Source organism: Cervus canadensis, chromosome 6, assembly GCF_019320065.1.
Source record: "Cervus canadensis isolate Bull #8, Minnesota chromosome 6, ASM1932006v1, whole genome shotgun sequence".
Taxonomy (NCBI): Eukaryota; Metazoa; Chordata; class Mammalia; order Artiodactyla; family Cervidae; genus Cervus; species Cervus canadensis.
Genome location: NC_057391.1, coordinates 12584803 through 12612570, shown reverse-complemented (window position 1 = coordinate 12612570; position 27768 = coordinate 12584803). Strand labels below are relative to the sequence as shown.

General features: G+C 50.9%; 1 protein-coding gene across 1 annotated transcript in view; it reads right to left on the bottom strand.

Moving 5' to 3' along the window:
• The window catches only part of SMAD6 (SMAD family member 6), a 76467-nt gene that overhangs the window by 46481 nt on the left and 2218 nt on the right, over nucleotides 1–27768 (bottom strand). Inside the window, exons 2-3 of the mRNA XM_043470876.1 lie at nucleotides 20270–20326; nucleotides 16468–16545 (exon numbers count right to left, since the gene is read on the bottom strand). Of these exons, the coding sequence (XP_043326811.1) occupies nucleotides 16468–16545; nucleotides 20270–20326 (135 nt within the window). The remainder of the gene's footprint in view (nucleotides 1–16467; nucleotides 16546–20269; nucleotides 20327–27768) is intronic.

The window sequence follows — 27768 nt, the reverse complement described above, 5'->3', positions numbered from 1 at the left end:
GTGAGCAGCAGGCTCCGAGCAGCAAGGGATCTCTCCAGGTCATCTGATTCAGTCTTCTCCACTGCCTTCCATTTTACAGACAGAAAGCTGACACCCAAAGTTTGAGGCAACTCGCCCAAAGTGTCACATGTGTCTTGGTAGGATAAATTCACACTCGACTATCTCAGGGAAAATCATGGGGCACAGGTGATGCTCCACTTTGCAACTCTTCCTCTGGAACATGGCAGCAAGCACCAAAGCCATTAAAATCCTCTGCATACCAGGTCAATGCATAGAAATTAATTGCTATCAATACTAGTATTAATAATAGGAAATGCTTTATAATTTATAATAACAAGAAATGTGAAAAAGTTGGAAAAAATTTAATAACAAAGTGTATGATCCATATTTTGAAAGCTACAAAACACCAATGAGACAAATCAAAGACCTAAATATATGGCGAGATATACCCTACTCATTGATTGGAAGACTCAATAATATCAAGTTGTCAATTCTGCCCAAACTGATGTATAGATTCGATGCAATTCCAACCAAAATCCCAGCAGAAATTTGTAGAAAATCAACAACTGATTCTAAAATTAATATAGAAATGCAAACACTTGTAATAGCCAAAACAACACTGAAAAAAGAACAAGCTTGCAGCACTCATGGTACCCAATTCCAAAACTTACTATGGGGCTTCCTTGGTGGCTCAGTGGTAGAGAATCTGCCTGCCAACGCAGGAGACGTGGGTTCGAGCCCTGATCCGGGAAGATCCCATGTGCCACAGGGCAATGAAGCCTGTGTGCCACCAGTAGGAGCTTGTGCTTTGGAGCCAGGGAGCTGCAACCACTGAAGCCTGCGTGCCCTAGAGCCCATGCTTCACAACAAGAGAAGCCACTGCGACAAGCGGCCCAGGTACCACACTGAAGAGCAAGCCCCAGCTCTCTGCAACTAGAGAAAGCCCATGTGCAACAACAAAGATCCAGCACAGCCAAAAATAAATAAACACAAAGTTTTAAAAACTCACTATGAAGCTACAATAATTCCAGACAGTATGGCATTGGTCAAATGATAGACACATAGACAATGAAACAGAATAGAGTCCAGAAAGAGAACACACATAAATGATCAACCGCTTTTTAACAAAAAGGCCAACATAATTCAAAAGAGAAAGGGTAGTCTTTTCAACAAATGATACTAGAATAATTGTACCTCCATAGGCTATGAAAGAAGAAGAAAGAAACTAGACCTTTATCTCACAGTTTGTACAAAAGTTAACCCAACATTGATTACAAACCTAAATGTAAAACCGAAAAGTAAAAAACTTTTAGAAGAATACATAGGAGAAAATCTTTGTGACCTTAGGTCTGGCAGGGTTCTTTATACAGCACAAAAACATGAAAAGAAACAATTAATCAACTGGACTTCAGCAAAAATTAAAAGCTTCTGTTCTTTAAAAGACTCCATTATGAAAAGGAAACAATAAGCCACAGACTGGGAGAAAACATTTACAAAATACTTATCTTTTAAAGGACTGATAACCAATATATAAAAGAACTCTCAAAGCTCAATAAAAGTGATCAACCCAATATAAAATAAATGTACAAAGATCTGAACAGACACTATACCACAGACATAGATGGCAAGTAAGCACATGAAAAGAAGTTCAACATCACTCATCAATAGGAAAAATGTGAATTAAAACCACAACGAGATACCAGTATATCTCTATTAGAATAACTCAAAAATAAACTGCCTATACTAAGGGCTGATTAGGATGAAGAGTAACTGGAACTCTCTTACGCTGCTGGTGAGATGGTAAAATGGTACAAACTTTGGAAAACAATTTGGCAATTCTTTATAAAGTTAAACATACCTTTAGCCATACACCCAATAATCTTACTCCTAGGTATTTACCCAAGTGAAAACTTAAGTTCATACAAAAACCTGAGTACAAAATGTTTATAGCCAAAAACATTGGAAACAATCCAAATATCCATTCATGCAACACCACAAGTGAATCTCAAAGCATTATTCTGAGTTAAAGAAAAAGTTACAAAAGGCCACTTGCAAAGTGATTACATCTGTAGGATGTTCTGGAAAAGGCAAAACTAGAAAGACAGAAGACATATGAGTTGTTGCCAGCAGCTGGGGAGAGGAGTAAGAGTTGACCACAAGAAACACCAAGCAACCTTTGGGGGTGATGGAAATGTTCTGTCTCTTGATTACAATAATGTTACATGACTGTCAAATTTCATAGGACAGTACACTTTCAAACAGTTTTACTACATGTAGATTGTATCTTAATAAATCAAACCAAGCAAACCCTATTCAGCCTCATGAGGGCTTGTCTTGTTTTTCCAACCAGTTTGATCAATGTGGGGGTTATTCTGACCCAGAGCGGTAAAGTAACTTGCCCAAGAACACAAGCTCTGAAGTCAGGTGGATTTGTGTTCAAACCTCACTGCTGCCACTTATTAGCTTGTTTGCCACCCCCGGGCAAATTGCTTCTCCCATCTGAGCCTCGGTTTTCTCATCTGAAAAATGAGGGCAAAGCAATAACAGAAGCTACCTTATTGGGACCGAACGAGCTTAAGGTATAACAAACATGTTTTGCTATACTCAAATTTTAGCCATTATTATTACTTCTCGTACGGAAATTGTCATTATTACTGCCACAGAGCTAGAACTGAGTTGTAGGAATTGACTTCGATCCTTATTTTCCTGCATGAGGTGGGCAATGACAAGCACCAGCACCACCAGTTTCCCTTGAGAGAGAGGCCTAGGCCCTACCCAGAAGACATTCACAGTGTGGCTGGAAACAGCAGACAAAATCAGTGCAAAATCAAACCACAGCAACGGAGTAGCGTAGGGATGAAAGCTACAGAAAGTTCAGAAAAGAAAGAAGCCACTCAGAACTACATAATCCCTGAAGTCTTCCTGGAAAAGGCAGGCTTTCACTGAGCCACAAAGGACAAACCAGATGCAGTTAAACCAAAGGAGAGGCACCATCGGGAAGGGGGAGAATGAGCAAACTCTCTCTACCCCTCTCACCCTTTCTCCTGGTAAAAGGCAACAGGAAGCCCACGGCCTCAACATTTCCTACCAAGGACCAGCCCTGGGCCAACGGGAGGTGCAGGCATGACAGCAGTCAGTCCGGGTACCATGCGTCATCTGGGCACTCACATGTGTCCCCACATCTGAGCAGGAGGGTCCCACGGAGGGTTGCCCAGGGATGCTAGGCTTTCACTCCACCCCCCACTTTTTTTCCAGGGACTTGAATTTGGGTTTGTCTGGGGAGTATTTGCTTAAGTCCAAGTGTTTTTCCCGCAGCCCAGGCCAGCCCCTTCCCTGCCCCTCCTGGCCCTCGTCTGGAGCTGGCCAGGGAGGGCTGCCTGGCGGGGCCGCGGGCGCCTTTGATGCGCACGCCCCTCTCCAGACTTCAATGTCGCTGTGTGCACCTCCCCTTTAATAAGTTATTTCCGTGGAAAACCCTGGTAACTCGGTCGTGAATCAAGCCTATAAACACCTCCAACCCATCAAAGCACCCAAGCAAGAGAGGGGGCGGGCAGGCGAGGAAAATCTCTTACGGTAACTCGCACACTGCTCCCTCAGAACGGCCCGGCTGCCCGGCCCGTGAGGGCCAAGCCAGCCCAGTGAAAAAGTGACAGTTCCCCCCACCAAGCCCGGGGATCCAAAGCCCCCAAGGACACTGTCCATCTGTGTCCCCGGACAAGGCGAGAGTCCTAGCCCAGCGCCTGCAAAATTTACAGCCCAGAGAGGCAGAGCCGACCGGCTGCTCCCGGGGTACAGGAATGTAATGTTTTGGCTACCGGTGAAAGGCCCAGTTTATTGGAAACACACTTCTTTTCCAATGTTTGGTTTCCTTTCACTCTTTTTGTTTTTCCCAGAGTGCACTGCCCAGGGCCTTCAGAAAGGATATGGAGCCAGCATCCTGCCTGGGGGGAAGCAGGGAGGTGGGGAAGGGGACCTGAAGTCAGATTATCTGAGTGGTGGGCTGAGCACCCTCTCTCTCCATGTGGGCAGAGGCCTGGGCACAGAGTGGGGAGACACCAGGTCTAGACTGGGCTCTGTCACTTGGGAGCTGTGGGGCCCAGGACGGGCACAGGTCCTCTCTCTGGTCTCATCTGTAAAGTGGATGGGACGAACCAAAACCCCCTTAGAAGTGTTTGAACGATGGCAGTTGGGCTGAGTGTGGACTAAAGCTGGCAGTGTGTTTGATGGAGAGTTCAGCAAGGCCACTCCCAGGTATAAACCCAAGAGAAGCATGTCTTTATGTCCCCAGAAAGGCCTGTTCAAGAATATTTATTCGTAACATCACAGGTAAGAACCAGAAGCTGGGAACTGCCGTAGTGCCCATCAGGAGTAAAACAGACACATCAGCCTGAGAGAACTCTGGCTGTCCCCACGGAGTATTTACTACCCAGCAACGAATAAGTGACCATCGATGTTCCCAACAGGACGGTGAGCCTCAAAAACATTCCATTTTTGGAATGAAGAAAAGCCCACAGGTCTGGAGGCTACCAAAGGCGTGGGTGGGGGAGAGTGGACAAACTCGCAGCTATAAGATAAATAAGTCCTGGAGATGTAATGTACAGCATGGTGACTATAGTTAATAATATAGTATTGTATATCTGAAAGTTCCTAAGAGTAATCTTAAAAGTTCTCATGAGAAAAAGTAAAAAACATTTGTCACTATGAGGTGATGGATATTAACTGAATTTATGTGGTAATATTTCATAATATATACATATACATATCAAATCATTACCTTGTACACCTAAAACTAATACAATATTCCGTTTGTTTGGCCCTGCCGTGCGGCATACAGGATCTTAGTTCCCTGAACAGGGATTGAGCCCATGCCCCCACGCAGTGGAAGCGTGGAGTCTTAACCACTGAACCACCAGGGAAGTTTCACAATGTTATAGGCCAATTATATCCCAATTAGAAAAGAAAAAGGAAGATCCCTCAGTGTTTGCTTCTGTTTGCAACAATTTCAAACATAGGAAAACTAGTCAATGATGTTCCAAGTCAAGACAGAGCCATACAAACCTTTCCTCTAAAGCCACAGTCAATCCACCTATCAATCAAAAGTATTTCTGGGGTTGGCAACCACGGCCCACCAGAGAGACAATTGTGGACTTCCCTGATTGGCATTCAAGGCCCTCCCCGTGGGCCTCACTTCTCACTGCCCCTCCAGGACTGCTCCCTTCCCAGAACAAGCACCTCCACATGGCCCTGCCTTTGTCCAGCAGGCACCTGGGCCCAGGCTAAACCTCCCCGCCCCCAGCCCAGCGACACACCCCCAGCAGCCACCCTGGGCAGCGGCTGTCTCTCAGCCCACACGGTTCACTTGGGAAACAGCATTTTCCCCGCCTCTCTAGGAAGTGATTTTCCCCCCAACCTTCCCAATTAGATTCTAGGTTTCTTGGGAAGGTCCTACCGTGGGTATGTGCTTCACACAGTCCTCTCCCTCATGCTAATATGTGGTTACCAATTCATTTAATTACCCTTTACAGAAAGTTAAATGTGCTCCAGCTGCCTCACTACCTATGGTATATGTGAGGTCTCCGTGGCATCCACGAGGGGCTGCAAAGCCTTCTTGTCAAGTGGAGTAAAGTGAGCCTGTAAAAGGGAGGCTAACTGATTTAAATCGCAGGTCTGTTCTGGCTCCAAGGCCTGGGCTTTTCACCTCTGCCCTCTTGGGTCTATAAGCATCCTGTCATTCATCCCCCACTCCACATCCCTACTCCAAGGTCTAGAAGCAGGATAGGGCAGGACTAAGTGGCTTATTTTAGTTTTTAGTAAAGCTGTTCAGACCCAAGGTGGGCATCAGGGCAACAAGGGAGGGACTCAGGGCTCGGGTGGGGCTGCCTCTAGCTTTCCTGAGCAACCACATAGAGCCCACTTTCTGCAGAAGATGCAACAGGCAACCTCCTCATGAAGGTGCTGCTCAGACACGCGCAGTTAGCTGAGTGTCTTTAAGCATCGAATTAGCCATTTCCCAGACTTGTTTATCTCCCCTGAAAACTGGCGGTCAAAATGCCCACTTCACCAGGCTGGTGGAGATTCCAGTGTGCAGATACCTGGTGGCTTTCAGAGGGACGTGACACACTGGTGCTCTCCCACTGCCAGCCCCCAGATCACATGTGGCAGCTGATGGGACGAGAGCTGAGCAGTCAACGAATGGATGCAGCTGCTCTAAGCTGCCAGGCACGCCCATCCCAGAAGTGATCAAGTGATTGAGGCTCCTGACTTGAGGGGAAGATGGCCCAGGCACTCCAGATCCCTTCTAGGTCTGTCGAGCTCTGGGATCTTAGCCCTGGTTGCATATTAGAATCACCTGGGGAATTTTTAAAACCCTGTGGCGCAGTCCCTCCCCAATCATTTCTAGAGTGAACTCTGAGAGTTTTCAAAAACTCTTCAGGAGACTCTAATGTGCAAAAGAGGGTTGGGAACCAATGTGGGAGACCAACTGACCCATCTTACAGACAGAGAAGTCAAGTAGAAACAGGTTGAAACCACCAGGAGATGTTGGACAGAGTCAGGACTGGGACCCGGATCTCCTGGCCCTCAGGTGAAATGTGACATTAACTTTTGACTCAAAGGAAACCCTGGGGGCTCTGCCTGACCTTTGCCCTGCGAGGAAGGGGGCAAGGAGCTAAGACACAGCTGGGCAGCCAGGTCAGCGGAGACAGGTCTGTCTCCGCAAGTACCTGGACCCTCTCTGCCCTCCTTGGCCCCTCTCCCAGGTCAAACAGCAGAAGTCCCAGAAACAGGCTCCCTTCAACTCAAATAGGGTCTCCCTGGACCCGAGACAGACATGAGCTGAGGGTCCCAGGACGTGAAGCCAGAGCCTCTCTGTGGAATCTATTCCATCTCCGAGGATAGGGGGGTGGGGGGAGGGGGCGCTCCTGTGAACCACAAAACAATCCCAACACCTTTTGCATGCTAGGCCCTGAGCTGGGTGCCAGGTGGGGGTGACCCAGGTGCGGCCCTCACAGCCAAGCCCCCGAAACCTCATTCCCAACCTCTGCCCTCTGAGAGCAGCCCTGTTTTGCAAACACTGTCCCCTCTTCTCCTGTGACCCTGCAGATGGCCCGGGGAGGGACTCTGCACACCCCTCGGCTCAGCAGGGCAGAGCCTGAGGCCCAGAGCAGACGAGCGGTTTGTGGAAGACCACTCAGCGGCTGAGCAGAAAGAAGGCTGGGGTCTAACACAGGGCTGGGGAGCCTGTTCCCTCAGTGCCAGACAGAAGGCGGTGGACAGAGGGCTGGGGAAGGCGGGCAGAGATGGGTGGAGGGGGAAGACCCCGCCCAGGACTTGTCGGGTTCCCCGTTTCACCCCCAAGAGGTTGCAGACAGGATCTGGAGCCAGACCGGCCACACTCTGCCCCCATCCCTCTCCCATCATACCCACTCACGATGCCTGCCCCCAGCAAAGCCTCCTCCCTACTCAGCTGCTTCCCAGGCCTGCACTCCTGGCTTGGCCCCACCCGCCCGCCCCTCCTCCTCCGGATTTCATGCTGTGTGACTGTGTGACAGAGCCCCCTCTCCACTGTCTCCCCCAACCTGGCCCAGAAGGCTGGGCAGCCCGGCCCCTCCCTACTCTGTCCAGAGCTGGCACTACCCTGGAAGACTCAGAGATGAAAACGGCTTCCAGGCTCCTATCTCTGAGCTTACCCCTCGCCTTTTAAAGATCAATTAAAGCCTTGGCGATGATTCACCTTGCAGTCTGGGACAGTGCCTTTGATGTCTGCTCCAGACCTGAGACCTCTGTTTTTCCAGAGACTTCTACTACGGGGTGAAGGTAGCGTCCCTCCCTCGGGCCAGGGCGGCCACGGCTTTGCCGAAGTGCCAGCCCCCCAGGGCTGTACCCTCTCAAGCTGGGGGTGCTAAGCCTTGACTGGGGGGTGGGGGGAAGGCACAGCGAAAGAGCCTGCGAACACCAGGAATTCTTTCCACAAAGGACAACTGGAAAAGCGATGCATCTCTGCTTCCCTTGGCGGCCAAGGGCCATGGACGGAGAATGTTTAATATAAAAACATCTGACAAAGTACCTTCAGGATATATTTTCTGCATCAAAGAAGGAGCTCTTGGCAACAGGCGCTCTACCCTGACAAGGAAACTTTCGAGCGCGGCTCCCAATTGTTACAGACACCGGAGGAAAGCGTGCCAGCAGGGACAGGGTGAGCCGTGCGGCCCGGCAGACAGATGGTTGTGATTAGGCTGGATGCAACCAAGTGCATTTTCTGGAATTTCAGGTCTCCTCAGAAAACCTGACGGTTCCCCCGGTGACGCAGGCCACCCGAGGCGGAGTGAGGGGCAGGGTCCATCTACCTCCAGCTCAGAGGCACACAGCCCTGGATGGACGGGCACAGGGCTCCCCCTCAGCCCAGCGGCCTCCACTCACAAGCTCAACTCCTCGCCATCTCATGGGTGTACTCATTTACTCATCCAGCAACCACTGATGAGCAGAGGCTCCCTAAAACCTGATGACAGCTGTTCATGTTGAACCTTGGAGACCCAGGAACACAGAAGCCCCAGAAGAACAAGAACCAGAGGACTCCTGTATCTTTCAGGGGGCAGACAGGGCACCATGGCAGACTCCAAGGAACCCAAAAGGGGCCGGACTGCCTGGGTCTGATCCCAGTTTCACTGCTTTCTAGCTGGGTAACCTTAGGAAGTAACTTAACCTCTCTGAGCCACAGTTACTTGTCCTTTAATTTGGCTCATAAGTAGCTACTTCATAGACCTGTTGGGGGGGATTCATAAATGTGATTATTAAATGTGTTGTGATCTGTCTTTATTTCTATGTGTTCTCTCTTTTCTAGATCTCTTTGTCCCAGGCAAAAATCCATTCATTCATTCATTCATTTATGCCATGATGACCTCTGGCTATTGGCTAGGACCCGTGCTGGATGCTAGGCAAGGTCCAGAGCCCCTTCAGTTCCAAGTATATGCCAGAGATCCCCCGGCCCCAGTAACTACTACCCCTCTGTTCCAGCCATTCTTCCAGATTCGGGTCTTCTCTGGATTCAACTTACCCTAGTCCCCATCTCTCATGTATTAAACTTCTGCCACAAATAAACTCAGAACACACAAGGGTATTTGCATATCTCTCTGCTTCTGCGCAATCTATTCATTCCTTCTGACAGGGTGTCTCTATCCTACTGTGCTTCTGGCGAACACCGAGTCATCCCACAAAGCCCAGCTCAGAATCACTTTCTCCTTGAAGCCTTCCCTGAACACCTCATTCCGATCCCAAGAGAGTCCCCTCTCCTTGTTTCCATGCTGGTACTAAGGCTTGTCCACATCTCCACAGCACTTAGCGCAATCACTCACCATTCTTTGCTTGCTATCTGCCTCTCCTTCTAGACCACCAGCTCCTAAGGGAAAAGTCCTGGCTTTCTTCACTTGGAGCACCTGCACCGGCGTGCAGCAGGCTCTCAATATGCGTTCAGTACACTGACTCGTCATCCCAAAGCCTACAGTCAGGAAACACGCCAGCCCTGGGGTCCTTTGTCAGGGACTCTGCAGGGTGTAAACGCTGTGTGATCTCTGGTGAACCGGTCACCTTCTCTGGGCCTTGGATTCGTCACAGGTTAAGTGTACCCCCACTCTAGTCCCCAGGTTTTCATACTCTGGGACTAGGACCGCTAGGGGTGGTGAGTGGTGGGGAGTCCAGGACACCAACCATCTCCTTCTGCATGGCCTTGTTCCAGCCCGTAGTTTTATTTTCATGAGACAATGATGAGAAGCTAAGAGGCTCCAGGCCAGAAGTCCCAGCTCTGCACAACCCCCCAAAGTCCAGGAGCTGGTACCCTCCACCCAGAACACAGCAGCATCAGGGAGCCCTTAAGATCAGTGGTCCAGTGGGCCCAGTGAATAGGGAGCGAACTGAGACTGGGAGTGAGGCGCTCACCAGAGCTCACGCCACAGGTTAAAGGGCAAGGCCCAGCCGGAACCCACAGAGGTGCACTGCTCACCACCCCACGTACTTCTTGGCAAACGACGTTGGCCAGGCTCCTCACACCGCCTGGTCCTCCCAGGACTGCTGGCATCACCTCTGTTGCTCCAGCCCTCGATCCCCTCACCACTTCTCTTCCAGCCCCAAACAACCAGCCCAGGAAGAACGGGTTCCTCTATGAGATGCCTGGGAGGTTTTAGGGAGGAAACAAGGCCTTTTTTTTTTTTCTTTTGTAGATCAAAGCTATAACAGAAACAAAACGCATGGCAGACAGACCTCCCTGGTGGTCCAGTGGTTAAGAGTCTGCCTTCCACTGCAGGGGGACACAGGTTCGATCCCTGGTCCAGGAAGATCCCACGTGCTGTGGGGCACATAAGTCCAGGCACCACAACTACTGAAGCCTGTGTGCCCTAGAGCCTGTGCTCCACAACAAGAGAAGTCACTGCAACGAGAAGCCTGCTTACCGCAACTAGGGAGTAGCCCCCATGCGTCACAACCAGAGAAAGCCTCAGCACAGCCATAAATAAAAGTTTTTAGAACCTTTTAAAAAAAAATAAAATTATAAAAACAAACAAAAGAACCCATGGCAGAGATACGATGTCAAGATCCAAATGCTGCTGATTTTGGAACCAGAGGGGAGTGCATCTTTTCCCCCACCCCCGCCCCAAGAGGAGGCAAGGAGTCTGGGGCCATTTCCGAACTGGAAATGGCAAGCTGGTCCTGGCCCAGGAGCTCAGCGCCAATCCCCATCTACAAATGTCCAAGCTGGTGCCTGACCTGGGTGGTAGGCAGAGCAGGAGTGGGCCACACCCAAGGGCACCTCCGATCTAGGTTCAAGGCGAACTAGTCAGGTCACCATCTGCCCCAAACTCTAGGAACACATCCTTCCTGCTCTCCAAAGCCAAGTGAAACCCTCTTTTCAACTAAAAGTTGATCCCCTTGCCCTCCTGCTCTCTCTTTAAACCACTCACTCAACACACGGCCCCCAGACCCACACACCCTGAGCACCATCACATGTCAAGGCTGAGCACAGCCATGAGCAACGATGTTATCCAGGCCCTGCCTGTCACCCGGGTGCCATCGGTTGGTAAAAATTCACCAAGCTGGACACTGATTTGTATACTCGGTATATTATAGAGGAAAGTATTTAAAAATATATGTATTACCCAGACCCCTGACCTCCTCACACCTCATCTCCCACTAACATCAGGTACTTTGCTTTCCAACCCCTCTACCCTCCTTTGGTTTCTCAATATCAGTCTGTTTTCACACCTCCAGGCCCTTGCACTTGATATTCCTTCTACTTGCACTGTATCCCTCAATCCTAAACCTTGTTTCTTTGGTAAACTCCTATTTATCCTGCAAAACCCAACTCAGACATCACCTCCTCCAGAGAGTCCTCCTGGGCCACTTCCCACACCAAGAGTTAGTCACTGCGCCCTTCTTCCTCTTGACTGCCTCTTACACCACTTTTCATGACTACTATTTGTGTCTTCACCTGTTTGTGAGCACCTCGAGGGCAGAGATGATGCGATTTTTATGTCTGTGTCTCCAGCCCAAGCACAGTGCCGGGCACATTGTCACAGCCATACCTACCACATGCATGCCAAGCCTTGGCTGACTCACTTGGCATCACCTCATTTCACCCTCACTACAGATGACACGATGTCATTTCCACCCTGATTTTATAGGTGAGACAATCGAGGGTCAGAGTGGTTAGACAACTGCCCCACGCCCTACAGCTAGGAAATGGCGGAGCGGGGACTTGAACCCAGGGCCTGTTGGTGTGCAGCCCATGCTCTTCAGCCCACCTTGCCGCAGAGGCTCAGCACACGCGGACAGAGCTGAGCTGAGGACCCTGGGGAACGAGGAGGTCTAGGGTCTGTGCTGGACCAGGGCCTCTGAGGCGAGCATGCCGAGCCCAGAAAGAGCAGCAGGGCATGATGCTGCATTAACTCACTCCCCTCCTGACTTCTGCAGGCAGACACGTATCACACAGCACCGACCCCAATGGGGAACCTCCTCAGGGACCAGCGACAGGAAAGGAGGCGGGTGGGCGGGCAGCAGGGACCCGTCTAAGTGGTGCCCTGGCTCCACCTGCTATATGCTTGCTGCGTGGCCCTCAGCCGCTCTCCTGACCTTTCTGAGCCTCTGTTTCCAGAACAGGCAGCCTCTGCTCTGCCAATCTGCAGAATGCACAAATCCTAGAGAACGATCTGGGCCCTTGAGGTGCTTACAGTCTGACTGGTGGAGGAAAGACATCCACATCCAGCTAAACCTCCAGCTCTCCACACTGTCCTACATAGCTCTCTCCCTTCCCGGGCCTTCTCTTCAAAACGAGAGGTTCATCCTCACGGATGCAGCTCTAAAGAAGCCAGCAAGCTCCACGGAACGAGACACTGGTACCCAGAGTCAGGTACCAGACAGAGGACCGCCTGGTGCCCGTGAGGCAGCTCACATCATCACTCATGCTTCACAGAGCACCTGGACAGTTATCCAACAGGCCCTAGAATGCGATATTCTATTCTAGAGGGGAGTCACTGGTTCCTGCAGAACCAGTGCTCCACACCCCAGCCCTCAAGCACTGGAGTCAGGCAGGCCTGACTTCTAAAGCAGCACATCACCTCAAGTCTTGGTCTACGCCCAGAGCTCACTCAACACCCAACACTAAGTCTGGCCTGGCTGCCCCTCCTCACCCAGGGCAAAAAGCTCCTATGTCTTGCTCATTCTGTTCTTCTAACCTAGAGCCCAAAGAACCCAGCCCTCAGAATGGTCATTCCCGTGCGGCCCTTCATCCTACAATTTCCTTGAATTATCGCATATCTTGCCTGTAAGTTGCCAAAAAGAGTTGCCTACCAGCCACTCACACTTTAGTATGAATTTAACTAGAGCTAATCTTGCTTTCCTCCCCAAACTAAATCAAAATCAAGGGAACGGGAGAGGGGTGGCGATGTTGTAGAAAAGAGGATGACCTGAGGGGGCTTAGGCAGTAATCCCACTGAAGACTCCAGGTGTAAGGGTCCTGTACTCAGTGGCAGCTCCACGTTCTGGCCCCTGACTGGGTGATCTTGGTGAAGTCACCTGCCCCCCTGAGCTTCAGTTGTTGATGGTATGGATCACGTATCAACATCAGGAGGTAACGTGCAGATCAGACGAGAGAGTGTCAAGCACTCAGCAAAAGGCTGAACCAAGACAGACGTGTGTCCTGCTGCCCCCATGACACCCACCAATGTGTCCTCAACTGCCCCAGCTATGACTGAGCCTCAAAACCCCCACCCTGTTTCCCCTAATGCGGCCTCAACAACAGGACAGGAAAGTGAAGCAGGGAGACCTTGGAGCTGGATAAAAATAGCCAGCCTCAGGCCGGGTGCTGGCATTGTCATTGTGCAAACAAGGGCGGTCTCCAGCCTGGGCTGCAGACACCCTGCTCCGGCAACACTGGTCCCAGGATGCTGAGAGAGGCCAGGCTCTCAGGGACAGTGGCGCCCCCGGGATGCAGGGAGACAGAGGGGACTGGGGCGGTGGCTGAGCTGGTCCCTGGGTGGTTGGCAAGGTTCACCCGGTAGGGAGGTGCCTCTTGCCAGGTCCCAGCCCTGTCCCTGGTGCTTCAATCAGGACAGGCTGACCCCAGGTGGCTCACTCTACCTGGCCAGGTGTGGCGGGGGGAAGAGGATGGGGATCGCTGCCGTGGGAAGCTGGGTGGGCCCTACACGATGGGTAAGCTGGGCAGTCACACTGCTCAGGCTCCCACCCCAGGCCTGCCACCTCCGGTTTGGGAATTTGGGGCCGTGGCCTGGCAACGAGCCTCAGTGTCCTCACCTGTGAAACAGGGGGACTCACATCTGTGTCACTGGGTTGTGGTAATGAGTCAACGAGATGGAGAACAACCTGCAGTTAGCAAAGTGCTAACTGTGAACGTCAAACGTTAAATAAATAAAGGTCAGCACCAGCATCCTTACCATCTGTCCGTGAGCATCGTGCGCCTGGCCCAACGCATTGTACCCACTTGGAGCCCTCACCTTTCTCACCTCACCTCCCGCCCTGCCCTGGCGCACCATCCATCTTTATAGGATGAGTCTTCTTTTGCCATCCACTGAGCCCTCTCTGGGCCTTCTCCTCCTCCGGCAGGGCCTCCCTCCCTGAGCCTGTCCTCCAGGGTGACAGCCACCCACAGCCCCAACTCTGCGTGCTCCCAGCATGCAGGGCCACTGCCAACCCCATTGGTCCTGGGGTCCCCAGGGCATGAGTAAGCTGGAAAAGATGAACCGTGAGTCCCCCAAGCGGGAGGAGACCTGTGCCATCCCTGAAGCGGGCTTGGATGACTGCACTGGAGGGGATGCTCTACTTGCCTACTGAGACCACCCACAACTCAAACCAATCAGCCCCCAACAGGAAATCCCAAACATCCTCCCCAGTTCCTTCAGCCCCTAAGAATCCCAATGCGCTGGGTGCCAGATTTGCTCATGAGAGCCACGTGATCCTCATCCACGGTAAAGAGCAGCAGTGCTATCCCACCAGTCAGAACCAGTCAGAACGCTCTGGGATAACTGGGTGGGAATCCCAAACACGGGCCCACTGGGCCCCAAGGCAGCCGGATCTAAGGCCTCAGGGTCTCCAGAGACCTCCCAGCCTCTAGAGGGTGCTCCCTCCTGGGAACCGGATAAAGGAGGGGCCTCCAGCAGGTTCTCTGGGCTCCACTCCTTACAGCCAGAGCCGCACACCAGGCCAGCTCTGGGATGACAGCGATAAGAGAAATAACATCCGCGAACATGCCACGAACCCGTAAGGCACCTCCACGCACAGCAGTTTCCACCATTAACAAGGGGAAGGGATGCTGAAAAACTATCCATCCGACCAGGCAACTGACGCCAGTGCGATCCATCCAAATTAAATACACTGATGGCTGGCACAGACGTGGAATCATGCATTCAGGAAGACTTTTAAGCCTCTTGCTTCAAAATATATGTGGCTTCCATCCACATAGGCACAGAGGAAAAAGAAGGGATTAAAACAACAACTTCTTGTGCTGCTCTAGTTAGGTTTTTCAGGGCAAGACATTTTAAGAAGTAGGGTCAAAAGGAAGGGATGAAAAAAAGTGGCCCAGTCAGAGGGGCCACCAGAGGCCGGAAGGCAAGTGGGCCCCAGAAGACCCGGACCGCAGAACTAGCTGTGACATGAGTCCCACTGTGCCCATGCGCAAGTCACTTCCTGCTCTGGCTTCTGGTTTCCCTGTCTTCCAAAGAGACACACTCTTGTGCTCTCCCACGGATGTGACAGAACATGGAATGGATGGGGAAGGGATCTGGGCATAGGAACTGAGCAGGCAGCCCTGAGCAGCGAACATCAAGACACCCTTAAGTCAAGGAGAGAGTACATGAGAAATGACAGAAGTCCGTGTGAAATATGTTCATTGGAGGTACGTCCAGTCTTTACAGAGAAGTGGGGGACAAAGCCGTGGTCAGGAGCATAGAGGCATGGTGGCAGATGGCAGGTGCCCAGGCTCCTATGAGACCTGGGCAAGTCACTTTCCTACTGTTGTGAGCTGAAGATCATAAAGGGCCTGAGTACAGGATGTGGCCCAAAGTAAACACTCAATAAATAGCTACAATGACTGTTGTTGCCATTATGACATGGGGGTGGGGTCAGATGCAGACAGAGGCCTTCTTGCAGAGATCCAGCCATGCCCGCTCTAGAAGCATCTCCAGCCCAATGGGCTGTCACTCAATGCAGCAGAGCCTGGCCATGAGTCCCAGCTGTCCTCACAGTGCCCCCTACACAGCCTGCTCCCAGAGGGCCACAGACCTCGACACTTGAGTCCCTCGTGGCCCTTGAAACCCCCGGATCACCACCAACCTGTCATTTCTCAAGAAAAGCTTGATCTACGCCTTCCCCAGAATGGGAAAGACCCTAGGGCCAACACATAAATGCTGGGGGTGGGAGAAGGCTCTACACCAGAGTTCTCTCTGCTTCCTAGCCCAGCATCCACTGCTGAGAGAGAGGCATGGAAACCACAACCTCTGGAAAACTCCTCACTGGTCAGACTTCATGAGTGTTCTACCCATTCCATTTCCCCCCTCTTCTGACCCTTCACATCAATCCTCCCCCAGGGGTGGGGATAAGAGAAACCTATAAAGACAATGAAAACAAACACATCCCTTTTGCTGCCTCTCGGCAGCTGGGGGAAAGGATCCCTTCAAAATCGGGATGGAGAGCTGGGCTGGGTTCTTATCATTTCCACAAGAAACAACTGGTTAAAGCGTGGATTGCCAGGCGCTGGACAGGTTCTCACCCGTAGGCCCCATTCATACAGACTGTTCTTCACCCCAAGAAAACCAGTGATGAAGACACTGGCAGTCTTCTCCTCGAGGGCTAGGAGGCCCAGGGAAAAGAAGAGGAGGCGGCGCAACAAGACCTCCATCAGGCCCCCGCCACCGGACCCCCTCCTGTAAATTCAACACAACAGCAACATGCAAGGAATAAAGAAATGCCAACCTGAGAATTCACCCGGAGCTGTGATGAGGGAGTTGGTGGCCTCTGTTTCAGTGTAAGACAATGTGGAATCAGATAGATCTGCAGGAGGGAATAGAAAGAGAACTTAGTTGGCTGTGGGGTGCTCCTCTCTTATTTATCAAGCATGCACGTGTGTGTGTGTGTGTGTGTGTGTGTGCGTGCACGCGCGTGCACATGTGGGCATGCGGGTGCTTGCAAAGGGCAGCCTGTGCCTCACAACTTTCTGCTGCCACTCCCCGTCCCACGATCGCACGAGACCAGGCCAGCCAACCCTGGAACTCTTCTGGAAAATGCTGACTGCTGCAGGCCTGGCACCTGAAAAAGTTTCAATTGCTCTGACCACAGAAATAACCCAAGTTCAGGGGACCGAGCAAGTAGTAACTTGGAGCCTCCTTGGGTAAGGTTAAATTAAGCCCCTAAACAATTCATAGCTGCTGTACTTAATTACAACCATTAAAATTCTTGAAGCTGTTCCTTCTTGCTTCCTTCCTTCCTTCCTTCCTTCCTTCCTCCCGCTGGAGCTGGGGAAACTCTGTTTTAACAAGTTACCAGCCATCCTCACTCTGTCCCGCTTACACCCCTCTAATTAAGGGCTCAAGCGTTTGCTCCCAGATTAACTGTTTTCTCTCTCCCCTCCCCCACTCTCTCACATCCAAACCTGCTCCCAGAGGAACTTTCAAAGTCTGGACTGTTTTTTTTCTTTTTTCAAGGCACTCATTTGTTGTTTAAGTAGTTTTAAGTACCTCATACGGCATGCACTATTTGTTTTCCCCTGTCTGCAGTGCAACTTAGATGGGAGATAGGAAATTCTTTTGCACATTTTCACTGAGCTGCAAGTGGGACAAGCCAGTGCCTTTCGGGACAGGCTGACTTGGAAGTTTTTCCTGGGCCTGTGCCTCTGCCACTAGCAACGGGGTGTTGTCCCCATTAAGGGACAGGTCTGTCCAGGAGTCAGAAGGCATGTTCTTCCTGGAAGGCCTGTAGCATCTTTCATCTTCTCACCCTCCACAGTGCGGCTCAGCTGGTCCCACTGGCTCAGCAGAACCACTCCAAGCTGGGGAAACCCTGAGACAAAAACCGTTAGCCTAGGCCCTCGCGAGCTAGAATTCCATTCGATCCTGTAGGAATTTTTTTCCTTTTACCACATGGCTTGGGGAGCGGGAAGATGAAACATTAACCAATTTGGCCTTTCTCTATTTTTTTTTCCTTTTTCTTTTCCCACTTGCCAGATGCTGACTGGGTGTTCTGGGTTTTATTTTGTTTTTTGGTTTCATGTGATCACAGCGGCTTAGAAGTGAACTGACTTTTTGTTTATGAAAAACTAACAATGCAAGGAAAAGAAAATAATACAAAAAACAACTCAGACTATTAACCAGAGCCTGAAAAAGTTATCTGCTGGTCAAACAGGTTTGGAGAAAAATAGGGACAGATGGAAAATCTCTTTTAAAAAAAGATAATAACCTTAATGCCTAAGTAGGAACCTCGTAAAAGAATTTTGCATTTCATACCTAATCTTCCCAAAGTGTTCAGGCCCCATGCCTTGGTGCCACTTCTTGTCTGAAGCAGTAACATCCCGGGCTGAACCCTGTTTCTTAGTGAAGTGAAGCGCTGTGAAGCCAACACAGCCAGCTTTGTGAACTTTCCAGGGGTTGGGTGATGGGTGTTTTCCATCCCTTGCAGCTACAAGTCCCTGCCATGCACTCTCCAACCCCTCGCAACTGGTGCTTCTAGTGAGGCCCTCCGAGGAAAAGAACACTCCCCACCTCGGTCACTGCTCAAGTCCCAGGGAGGAACCCCATTTGGAAGCTGGAGCCCAGGGTTTGAGTCCCACCTCCACTCTTAGTAAAATTAGGGGTCACCAGCTTTGCCTGCCAGGGGCCCAAGGTGAGTCTTTTCAGCTTTGTGAGCCATACAGGCTCCACTGAAACCCTCCACCTCTGCTGTGGTCCTGCAGCAGTGGCCACAGACAACACAACCAGTTTCCAGCAGAACACTGTTATGAATGCTGAACTGTGAATTTCATATAGCTTTCACATGTCACAAGAGTCTTCTAAAAAAAAAAAAAAGAGTCTTCTGCTTTGGGTGGGTTTTTTTTTTTTTCGTATTTTTTTAAAACCATTTTAAAAAGTAAAAACCATTCTCAGCTCATGAGCCACACACAAAAACAAACGGTGGGCTGTCATCTTCTGACTCCTGAGCACCAGCAAACGCCACTTCCTCTTTCTCCATCTCAGTAGTCCCATTTGTAAAATAACAGGGACACCTGTTCATCTTCAAATGATCACTCTACCTCGCTGGACGGGGTCCTGATTTTTTGTGGCTTTATCACCAGCTGACCCACGGTTCCTCAGGGCAATGATCCTCGACACTCAAACTCAGGACATTTGTGGGTTTTGGTTTTTGTTTTCCCCCATCTTTTGAATTAGGGATCTTCTAAGCAACTAGTACAATTATGTTAACTCAGAAAATGCTGAGATAGGCCTGGGAGGGGAGGGTGGGGTACCGCTGAGCTGAACAGGGGCTACTGTGGGTTTCTGTCTCAGCCCCACGGCTTATCAGCTGGGCAGCCTTCTCTGCCCCTCAGCCGGATTACCTATTTGTCAAGTGACAGGGTACCCCCAGATGACCTTTCCAGTTCCTCAGAGAACTAAATCAAGCTCCTCCATCCAGGAGATGACCATAGTTCAGGAAAAGCAATGAGGAAGTTGCCACGATTAAGGCACTGAATCACACACCATCATGGGACAGCCTCCATCGTCCTAGATGGAGGAGGAGAACTCCCAAAGGGAACCAGTGGGCACTCCTGTCTCCACGGGAGGGGGTGGGGGGGTTTGGAAGGAAAACTGGACTGGATGCCTCCAAGTTTATGACACTCAGAAGTGACCTCCCAGATGGTGCTGACACACGCTACCGGGAAGAGGCCTTTACCAAAAACAAAACAAAACCCACTTTTTGTGGTCACTGGTGGAATGTGTTAGCATCACTGCCACGCCATCTGACTTTTAAAGCTCAGGTCCCATGGGAGCTGCCTGGGTCACCAAGTCGCTCTCCCGGTGCTCCTAAGGCCATACTCACTCACCCCACCACAGGGACTCTCCACTGGAGGAACCAGGAGGGCCGAAAAACAAGCCATCTCTACTTTTAAAACCACATGCATCTACCCCAGCATCCGGGCTAAGCATTCAGCCCCAAGGCTTTACAGAAAACACATCCCACCTCTGAATGGGACCTGCCAACATGACATTACCACTGAGGGTGCCCTTCTGCTTGCGTGTACCAAGACACTTGCTTTCTAAACTTTTCAACTGTTCTTTCTGCCCAGGTGAATTTCTTGATAAAGAAATAAAGGTGGGGGGTGGGGGTGGGGAACGACACATACAGCTCCTCTCAACAGTGACTTCATGCTCAGCCTATCTGTCACGGTGCTAATTAATACACGTCAGAGGAGAACCACCTAAGGCTGGAGGGAAGGAGAGGAACAGAGACAGAAACCCTAACCCACCTCCAATGAGACGCTGAAGTCAAAACCCATTCATCTCCCACAGGCTCATGTTTAAAGGTCACAGAGAGGTTAATGATGAGAGAGGAATTTCTAGATGTAAATAGCCCGCTGCAGAGGCTGGGTCGGCTCTGGCCCAACTGGGAGTGTGTTTGTAAGACTTCACCCACCCCATTTCAAACGCACCCAGGCTGGGGATCCCTTCCTCCCCTTGCTCCCTTGGCGGGGCCCCAGGGGAGCCTGGGATGGACACACCTCCCCAAGGGTCGGAAGGGGGACACTTACCCAGTGGCTTGTACTCGTCGCGAGGAGACAGCCGAGAGTAGGGGGGTGGTGGTGATTCTGGAAGACAGGAGTCAATGTGTCACTGCTGGGATGAGAAAGTTCACACAGAGGGGTTCCACATGTTTTTGATGACTGATTTCCTCAAATAATAAACCCAGCTCCCAGGAAACCAGCACCTCTGTTGCCCAAATCCCCGGGAACAGCATAGGGAAAGCCACAATCTAAGGCCACAAACCTGGGCTCAATCCCCGCTCTATCAGCTTTGGCTGTGTGACAGCCAGCAAGCTACCTTACCTCTCTGAGCCTGTTTCCTCAGCTCTAAAATGGGGAAAATAATCAGAGAGACTTTCTAGGTCTGCCAGGAGGACAAAAGCAAATAAAGTAAGTAAAATGCTCAAGACAGTTCTTGGAACTGCAGAAAAATATCTAGACAAGCAGCAGCTATTATTATTATAATGAGAGAAACACGGGTACAGGTAAAGTCAGAGCTAGCATGCTCAGTTAAATTTGAATTTTGGATACACATGGCATTCACTTTTAGTATAAGTATGCCCCTTGCAATATATCTGGGACATACTTATGCTAAAATATTACGTGTTGTTTACCTGAAATTCAAATTTAAGTGGGCATTCTGTATTTTTCTTTGCTAAGTGTGGTAACTCTAGCCAAAACTAGAGTGAGTGCAGAGGCCCACAGAGACACACAAGCTCACTTCCAAACAAGCTACATTAGAGCAAACATCCTGCAGGGCGAGACGGGCATGACTGGTTAGAACCCAAAAAGCCAAACCCAGCTCCCCAGATGGGAGACCTTACACCAGTCACCGCTAGTTCTCAGCCCCAGTCTCCCCCTCGGTAGAGAAGGGGCAGAGCACAACCCCCATGGCTGCCCACCTCAGACCCTGTGTGATTCCTTATTGTCTATGGCATTTTTCTTTGGGTTTCCTTTCATTTGCCTAAAATACTTGCCCTTAAAAACATATACTTTGTCTTCAGAAGAATTCCTTAGCCTCTTGCTTTCTGGGAAGTAACAATTTGCTAAACTAAGTAACAATTTGCATGAATGAAATGACCCTTCATTTTCTGTAAATGAAACTAAACACCATCAAATCGCAAACTAAAACAAGCTCTCAGTGGTAGTAAAGCGGTAATAACTATTATTAGGCAGGTATCAGGAATGACACAAGGGGTAATAAGTGTTTTTCGCAATTATAATAAGGCACAATTAGTTGTAGGAGCAGGCAGCTTCACCTCTTCCCCAACCCGGCTTTTCTAGCTAGAAATGACTTCAACAAAGTCTAGAAACAGGGAATCTTTTGTGGACTGGACTGGGGAGAAGGAAAATGAATCATGGATCAGCCACTGGGAGCGAAGCAAACATTTGCTGAATGCCTACCCTGTCTCTCTCTCTGGGCTGGGATCGTTCCATTTCATTCACTGCATTTTATTCCTTTCGACCTTAGGTACAGAGTGGTTAATCATGCTCATTGGGTGCCTATTTTCATTTCATCCTTTCTCAAAAATAAAGAAGATGACCATTATCATTCCCATTTCACAGATGAGAAAACTGACTTGTCCAGCGCCCCCAGCCAATCATGGTGGAGCTGGGATCGGAGCCCAGGCCTGCCTCTATTCTACAACCCAATGAGACAGGCAATCAAGAAGCACTCTGTTGGGACTTCCTTGGCAGTCCAGTGGTTAAAACTTCGCCTTCCAATGCAGGGAGGTGTAAGGTCAGTTCTTGGTTGGGGAGCTAAGATCCTACATGCCTCAGTGGCCAAAAAACCAAAACATAAAAGAGAAACAATAGTGTAACAAATTTATAAAAGATTTTAAATGGTCCACATTTAAAAAAAAAAAAAAAAAGCAGCACTCCGTCTTCTACTCCTTCATCCCAGCTGGGTCTGGTTCATCCCATGCACAGAAAGCATTCGGTATACATATGTGGTCAAAGACAACAGTGATAAGGTTAATGGAAAAGCTGGAGGCATCAGACAAAGGTATGGAGAAAGAGGACCTACGGGGCCAAAAGGGTCACCCAAGGGAGGCCTCAAACAAGACTCAAGGAGGGGAACTGCTTCCTTCAGTAGGAGCCCCCTTATCCACCACTCTTGGAAGAGCTAAAGACCAGACTCAAGTGAGGACTGGACTCTCAGGACAAGAGGCAAAACACAGGAAGGGCTAGAGACCCAGGGGGCAAGAGCACTGAAGCCAGTGCTCCATTGCACAGAGAAGAAGACTGAGGCCTGAATAGTAGAAGTGACTCCCTCAGAGTCTGACAGGGAGCTGGGGCAGAGGCAGAACCAGAGGCCAGGTTTCCTGACCCCCCAGGCTCATGCCCATCCCACGACTCCCCACTAACTTATCAGGAGGCCTCCGACTCCTGTGTCAGGGTTCCTCTTGCAAACACCCGACTGGCTGAGGCCCAGGCTACACGTGGTCAGGAAGTCTGGACATCTGCCCCCAGATTTGTCCCCAAAAGTGAAATCTGGCAGCAATGGGCTGTTTTGGCTGGAATCAAGCCACTGTAATCAACCCGAGCATCTCTTCCAGTGGCTGTAAACTGGAACCCGGAAAGGGGAAGAGGGGCTCAAGAAGATCCCCCTCACAGGAGCCACTTGGGCCTTGAGTTACGAGACTCACCACTCACAGACACACCTGGGCGTGTCTAACACATGAGTGAGACAGAAAACAAGTCTACAGACCTGGGAATCGCAAAGCTTTCATCAGGGACTTTACCAGCACCCCCATCCTCCTCCATTCTAGCAAAACCATCTGCAGGGAGACTGGAAGCACAACACTAACTTCCATCCTAGGCAAGTGAAAAAGAGACTCCACCCCCAGGGCACTGGGGTAGAACATCAGAGGTTCCCCCCCAACTCATCTTCTTCTAACTGATGGGCCAAGCGGGGTGGAGGCAGGTAAAGGGCCCACTCAAGGCCACACAGGAAGGCCAATGTCATTCTACTTGAACTAAACAAAGGGCCAACACCAAGTTACTTTAAAAAAAAAAACAAAAAACAGGTATCATTCACATACCCTAAGATCCACTCTTTTAAAATATACAATTCAGTGGTTCTTAGTATATTCAGAGTTGTGAGACCAACACCACCACCTAATTACAGAACACTTTCATCACCCCAAAAGGAACCCTGCCCCATTCACAGTCATTCATTCCTCCCAATCCCTAAACCTCAGGCAACCACAAATCTACTTTTTATTCTCATGGGTTTGCCTATTCTGGATGTTTCACACCAACGGCTTCCTGTAACATGAGGACTTTTGTATCTGGCTTCCTTCACTTAGCATACTGGTTTCCAGGCTCAACCACGCTGTCCTTCTCTCATACTTCATTCTTATTTATGGCTGAATACTATTCCACTGGATGGCTATACCACAATTTGTTTATCTATCTGTGAGCCAATGGACATTCGGTTGTTTCCACTTTTTGGCTCTTAGGGAATAAATGCTGCTATGCACGAAACTGCTGCTATACACAAACCTCTCACTGGCAACTCCAACACATCCACCCTCCCTGCAAGGATCTGGGAGGATGGAGCCCCAGGTCAAGAACTCAGGTGGGAGAGAAGGTCCGAAGAGGAAGTGTAAAGTGCCTCCAGGCCCTCTGTCCACACGCCCCTCTTAGAAGCTACCTTAGTACTTAGAAAACTTGTGCTGATTTCCAAATAATAACTTTTGTGCTCTAAACTTCAAGGGGAGCTCTCTTAGGGCTCTACAGGCCCCTTGGAAAGAAATGATCATGGGCAGGAGGGAGGGAGGGAGGGAGGAAGTGGGGGAGGGGAGAGAGAGAAAGAGATCAGAAACTCCAGCCTCTGCAGACAGCCAGCTTCAGACATTAACTTCAGGAATCTCTTCCAACTTCCTTCAGAAGTGAGAGCAGTCAGCCAGGGGCCGAGTGTATCAGAAGGCTAACGCTCAGCCCAGTTCAGGTCAGCTCAGCTCAGCCCAGACAAGCCTCTGGTTAGCCCCCAGGGGGTACTGAGCCTTTGGGATCTAGACCCTAACTGCAAAGCCAGAAGAGTTCACAGCCTCTCCCACTGCCTGGTAAGGTTTCAACTGGAGCCGTTACCTTCCACCCCATCTGTGCAGCCTAGCATCTTCTTAGGAAAGGTTCACGTGCCTCCCTGGGCCTCCCAGTTTTCACCCTCCGGAGGAGTGGCCTCCCGGGTGACTGTCCCCTCCACCCCCAGAACCTGAGGGATCAACCCCAAGCCCTGGGGTGGGAGATGACGAAAAGAAGCTCTTGGCGCTTTAAGGCCGGCGGAGCCTAATTGCCCAGATTCCCCCGGCAGCCAGATAAACAGCGCGGCCGGCTGGCGCCAGCAAGAGGCAAACTGCACATTATCACCCCTTCCTCACCTCCAAGGAGGAGCTCCGAGGAGCAGGGCGGGCAGGCCGAGGGGCCGCCAGAGGGGCGGGGCGGGGGCCGGGAAGCCCAACTTGAAATTGATCTCATTTCAAAGGGATAATGCCAGGCCAAATAAAAGGAAAACTTTCTAGCCCATTCTAATTCCTATAGTCCTGGCCTGGGAACCCTGTGTTTTCCTAGGCGGCCTCCTCCAGTCGTTTAGAAGTTCTCTCCCTAGCTCTGTCTCTTTCCCTGGCGCAATTTGGATAATAGTAATTTACTGAATATAATTACAGAAAAAAAAAGTGGTGAAGCAAAGAGCAGGAGATTTATTCCAAAGTTAATGGATACTTTCAGGAGAAAGGAGCTCTATAAACACAGGTTAGAACTGTGATTAAAGTATTTCTCCACATTTCCGTCCACATAGGCACCAAGCTCGGCAAACTGGCTTTTCCTGGGACAGAAAGATACACCAGAGGGAGGGAAGGCCAGGGCTCGCGTCCCACGGGAGCAGGAAGCCCAGGGCAGAGCTAGGTATGGGGGACCCCACTTTCTGAGACAAGCACGGGGGAGAGGGCAGGCCTGTGTAACCTGGAATCTGCCCCTTGGACCTTAGGGATGCTGTTTGCCCCCTCACTTTACAGATGAGAAAAGAGGCCCAAAGAAAACCGACCCCAATGCCCCAAAGCACGCTGAAGGAGGGAGCAGCGCTTGCTCGGAGCAGCAGGGAGCCACATTGCCCAGAAAGGGGCCGCCTGTCACTAGGGATCCCTCTGCTAGGGGGCCCTGGGGTGCGGTGGGTGTCCCTCACTTGGCCTGCTGAGTATTCCAGCCTACTCTCTGTGCGTCTGCTGTGTGTGAGATCTGTCAGTCTGTCTGCCTGCCCCGGTGCCCAGCCCTCTCCCCCAGAGGCCTGGAAGGAGCAGTCTCCTTATCAGGACGCGCACGGCTGAGCTCCAGCTATGCACCCGCCCAGCTTAGGGAGTCAGGCTGGCGGCCAGGAGGCGGGGGTGGGGTGGGCAGCAAAGAGCACCGCACGCCCCCCTCAGACCCCCAGTTCTCAGTCCTGGTGGCCTAAGCCATCGGGTAGAGGATGAAGCAAAACGGTCAATCTGGCGCCTATAGGACACTCTTCTTAGACCACCAGTCCTCCCAAACGCCCCTGGGGTGGCTTGAATGGGGGGAAGCGGGGCGGGGCGCAGCGCTGAGCTAGTGAAGAAGCCGGAGAACAGGCATAGCCCCCGCAACAGCGCCTCCTTCCGGGACAAGGAGAGGAGTCAAGTGCCGGTGCTGAGTCTGGAACTCGATGTCGAGAATTTTCTAGAGCCAACCCCACTGACCCACAGGGAGACAGAGAGGTGAGATTACTCCCCCTCCAAGGTCAAGCTGTCATACTGGCAGGACAGAGCCTAGGACCAGGTCTATGGGTCAGAACCATTCCACTGCAGTTTCCCCTTTAACTTAAAACTGCTCAAGTTCACCAAATTCAAACCAAGACCCAAGCTGACTTATCCAAAAAGTGTGGGCAGGGTGGGTCCTGCCTGTCTCCAATCTTTTCATCCCATCTCTTCCCACCCACGCACCTGAACTTGCCTGGCACCTTGACTCTCAGCAGGCCCCCTCCTCCTACCCTTCAATACTCATCTCCCTTTACCACCCATCCTGCAAGGTTCCTAGAGGTGCCCCTGTTACAAGCACACCCCAGACGCCCTGGCCTGGCCCTACCTCCCCCATCTCTGTCCCAGCTCTCCTCCAACCCCTACCCAAAGATTCTGTTTCTTGAGGGCATGGATCCTACTCATATTTCCACTCTCCCCACTACATCACCCAGCGTGGTCCCTGGCAGAGAGTAAGTGCTCAACAAATACCCCTTAGCAGACTGATGTGGTGAGAAAGAAAATGCCCAGCGGGGCCTTCTGAAAGAGCAGAGGGAACCCCACCAATTCTCTCCCACTAAAAAAAAAGGGGGACCAGGAACAGGGCAACCACAATTAGGTCGTACTCCTCAGAGGCAGGGAGGAGTCAGAGAGGAAAAGTGGGAAAATCCACTTCCAGGGGAAGCTGTCAGAGAGGAACAAGGAACACAAAAGGCCCGCAGTGGGCCACACACAAGGGACGGCCCAAGCCCCTGAGAATCCCGCCTGGAATGACTGAACGGGGAGCGGGCAGTCAGATCAACGCTGCTTCTCCCCAGCCCCCTCCAGTGTTCTCTCTTCAGGAACCACCGCTGAAGCACCGGCCTTCCCCTCCAGCCACCACCCCAGACATAAACAAGACACCTGGGATGTATCCATGCTTCTAGCCCCGCCCTTCCCTTCCACACTGGGAGTCAGGAGGCCTGTGTGATCTGACCCTCTTAAATGCCCTCAGGCTGGGTGTTGTCTCTCCCCAGAAGGGCCAGACTGGAAGAATTCAGGGCCTGCCCAGACCCAACACCCCTGCAAAACACCCCTCTCCCCTCCCCTAATCCCCGCCATGCCAGCTAAGATGCATACACCCAGAAGATGCTACAGGCTAAAATGTGTGATCCCTCTATAGGGGAAGGGGGTGAGGATGCAGGAGTCTCCATCTGTCCTCACCTCTGCTCCAGCATCCAGAGCCTGCTCAGGTAAGCAGGACTGGGTAGATCACGTGTGCAGAAAATCCCAGGAACAGAACAAAGAAGGGGAGCGGTTCTCTAAGGTACCTGCTTCCTTCCCTACCTACACACCTCCAGGACTCTTGATTCTCTAGAAAAGCTGGACACAGAATTGAGGATGATGACAGTAGGCCCTGGCATTTGACACTCAAGGGATGCTGGCAACAATCAGAACAAGACGGTGGTCTTCACTCTGAGAAAGGTTACCCTGCAAAAGCTTTGCTCCAAAGTATAGACAGGAACAAGTGGGGCAATTTACGAACAACTTTGACCCCAGTCATGAGCTGTCTACACCAGAATTTACAACTTGCATCTACTTGGATCCGACAAAGTATACCATACATATAGGCATATGCACACAAATGCCTCAGGCCACTGCTCGGACTAGGGGTAAATGAATTGGGGGGGGGGGGTGTCTTTGGCCTCTCCTAGACCTGCCCTTCTCTCCCACCGTCTACAAAGTTGGGGTCTACCTTAAGTCCCTGAAGCCGCA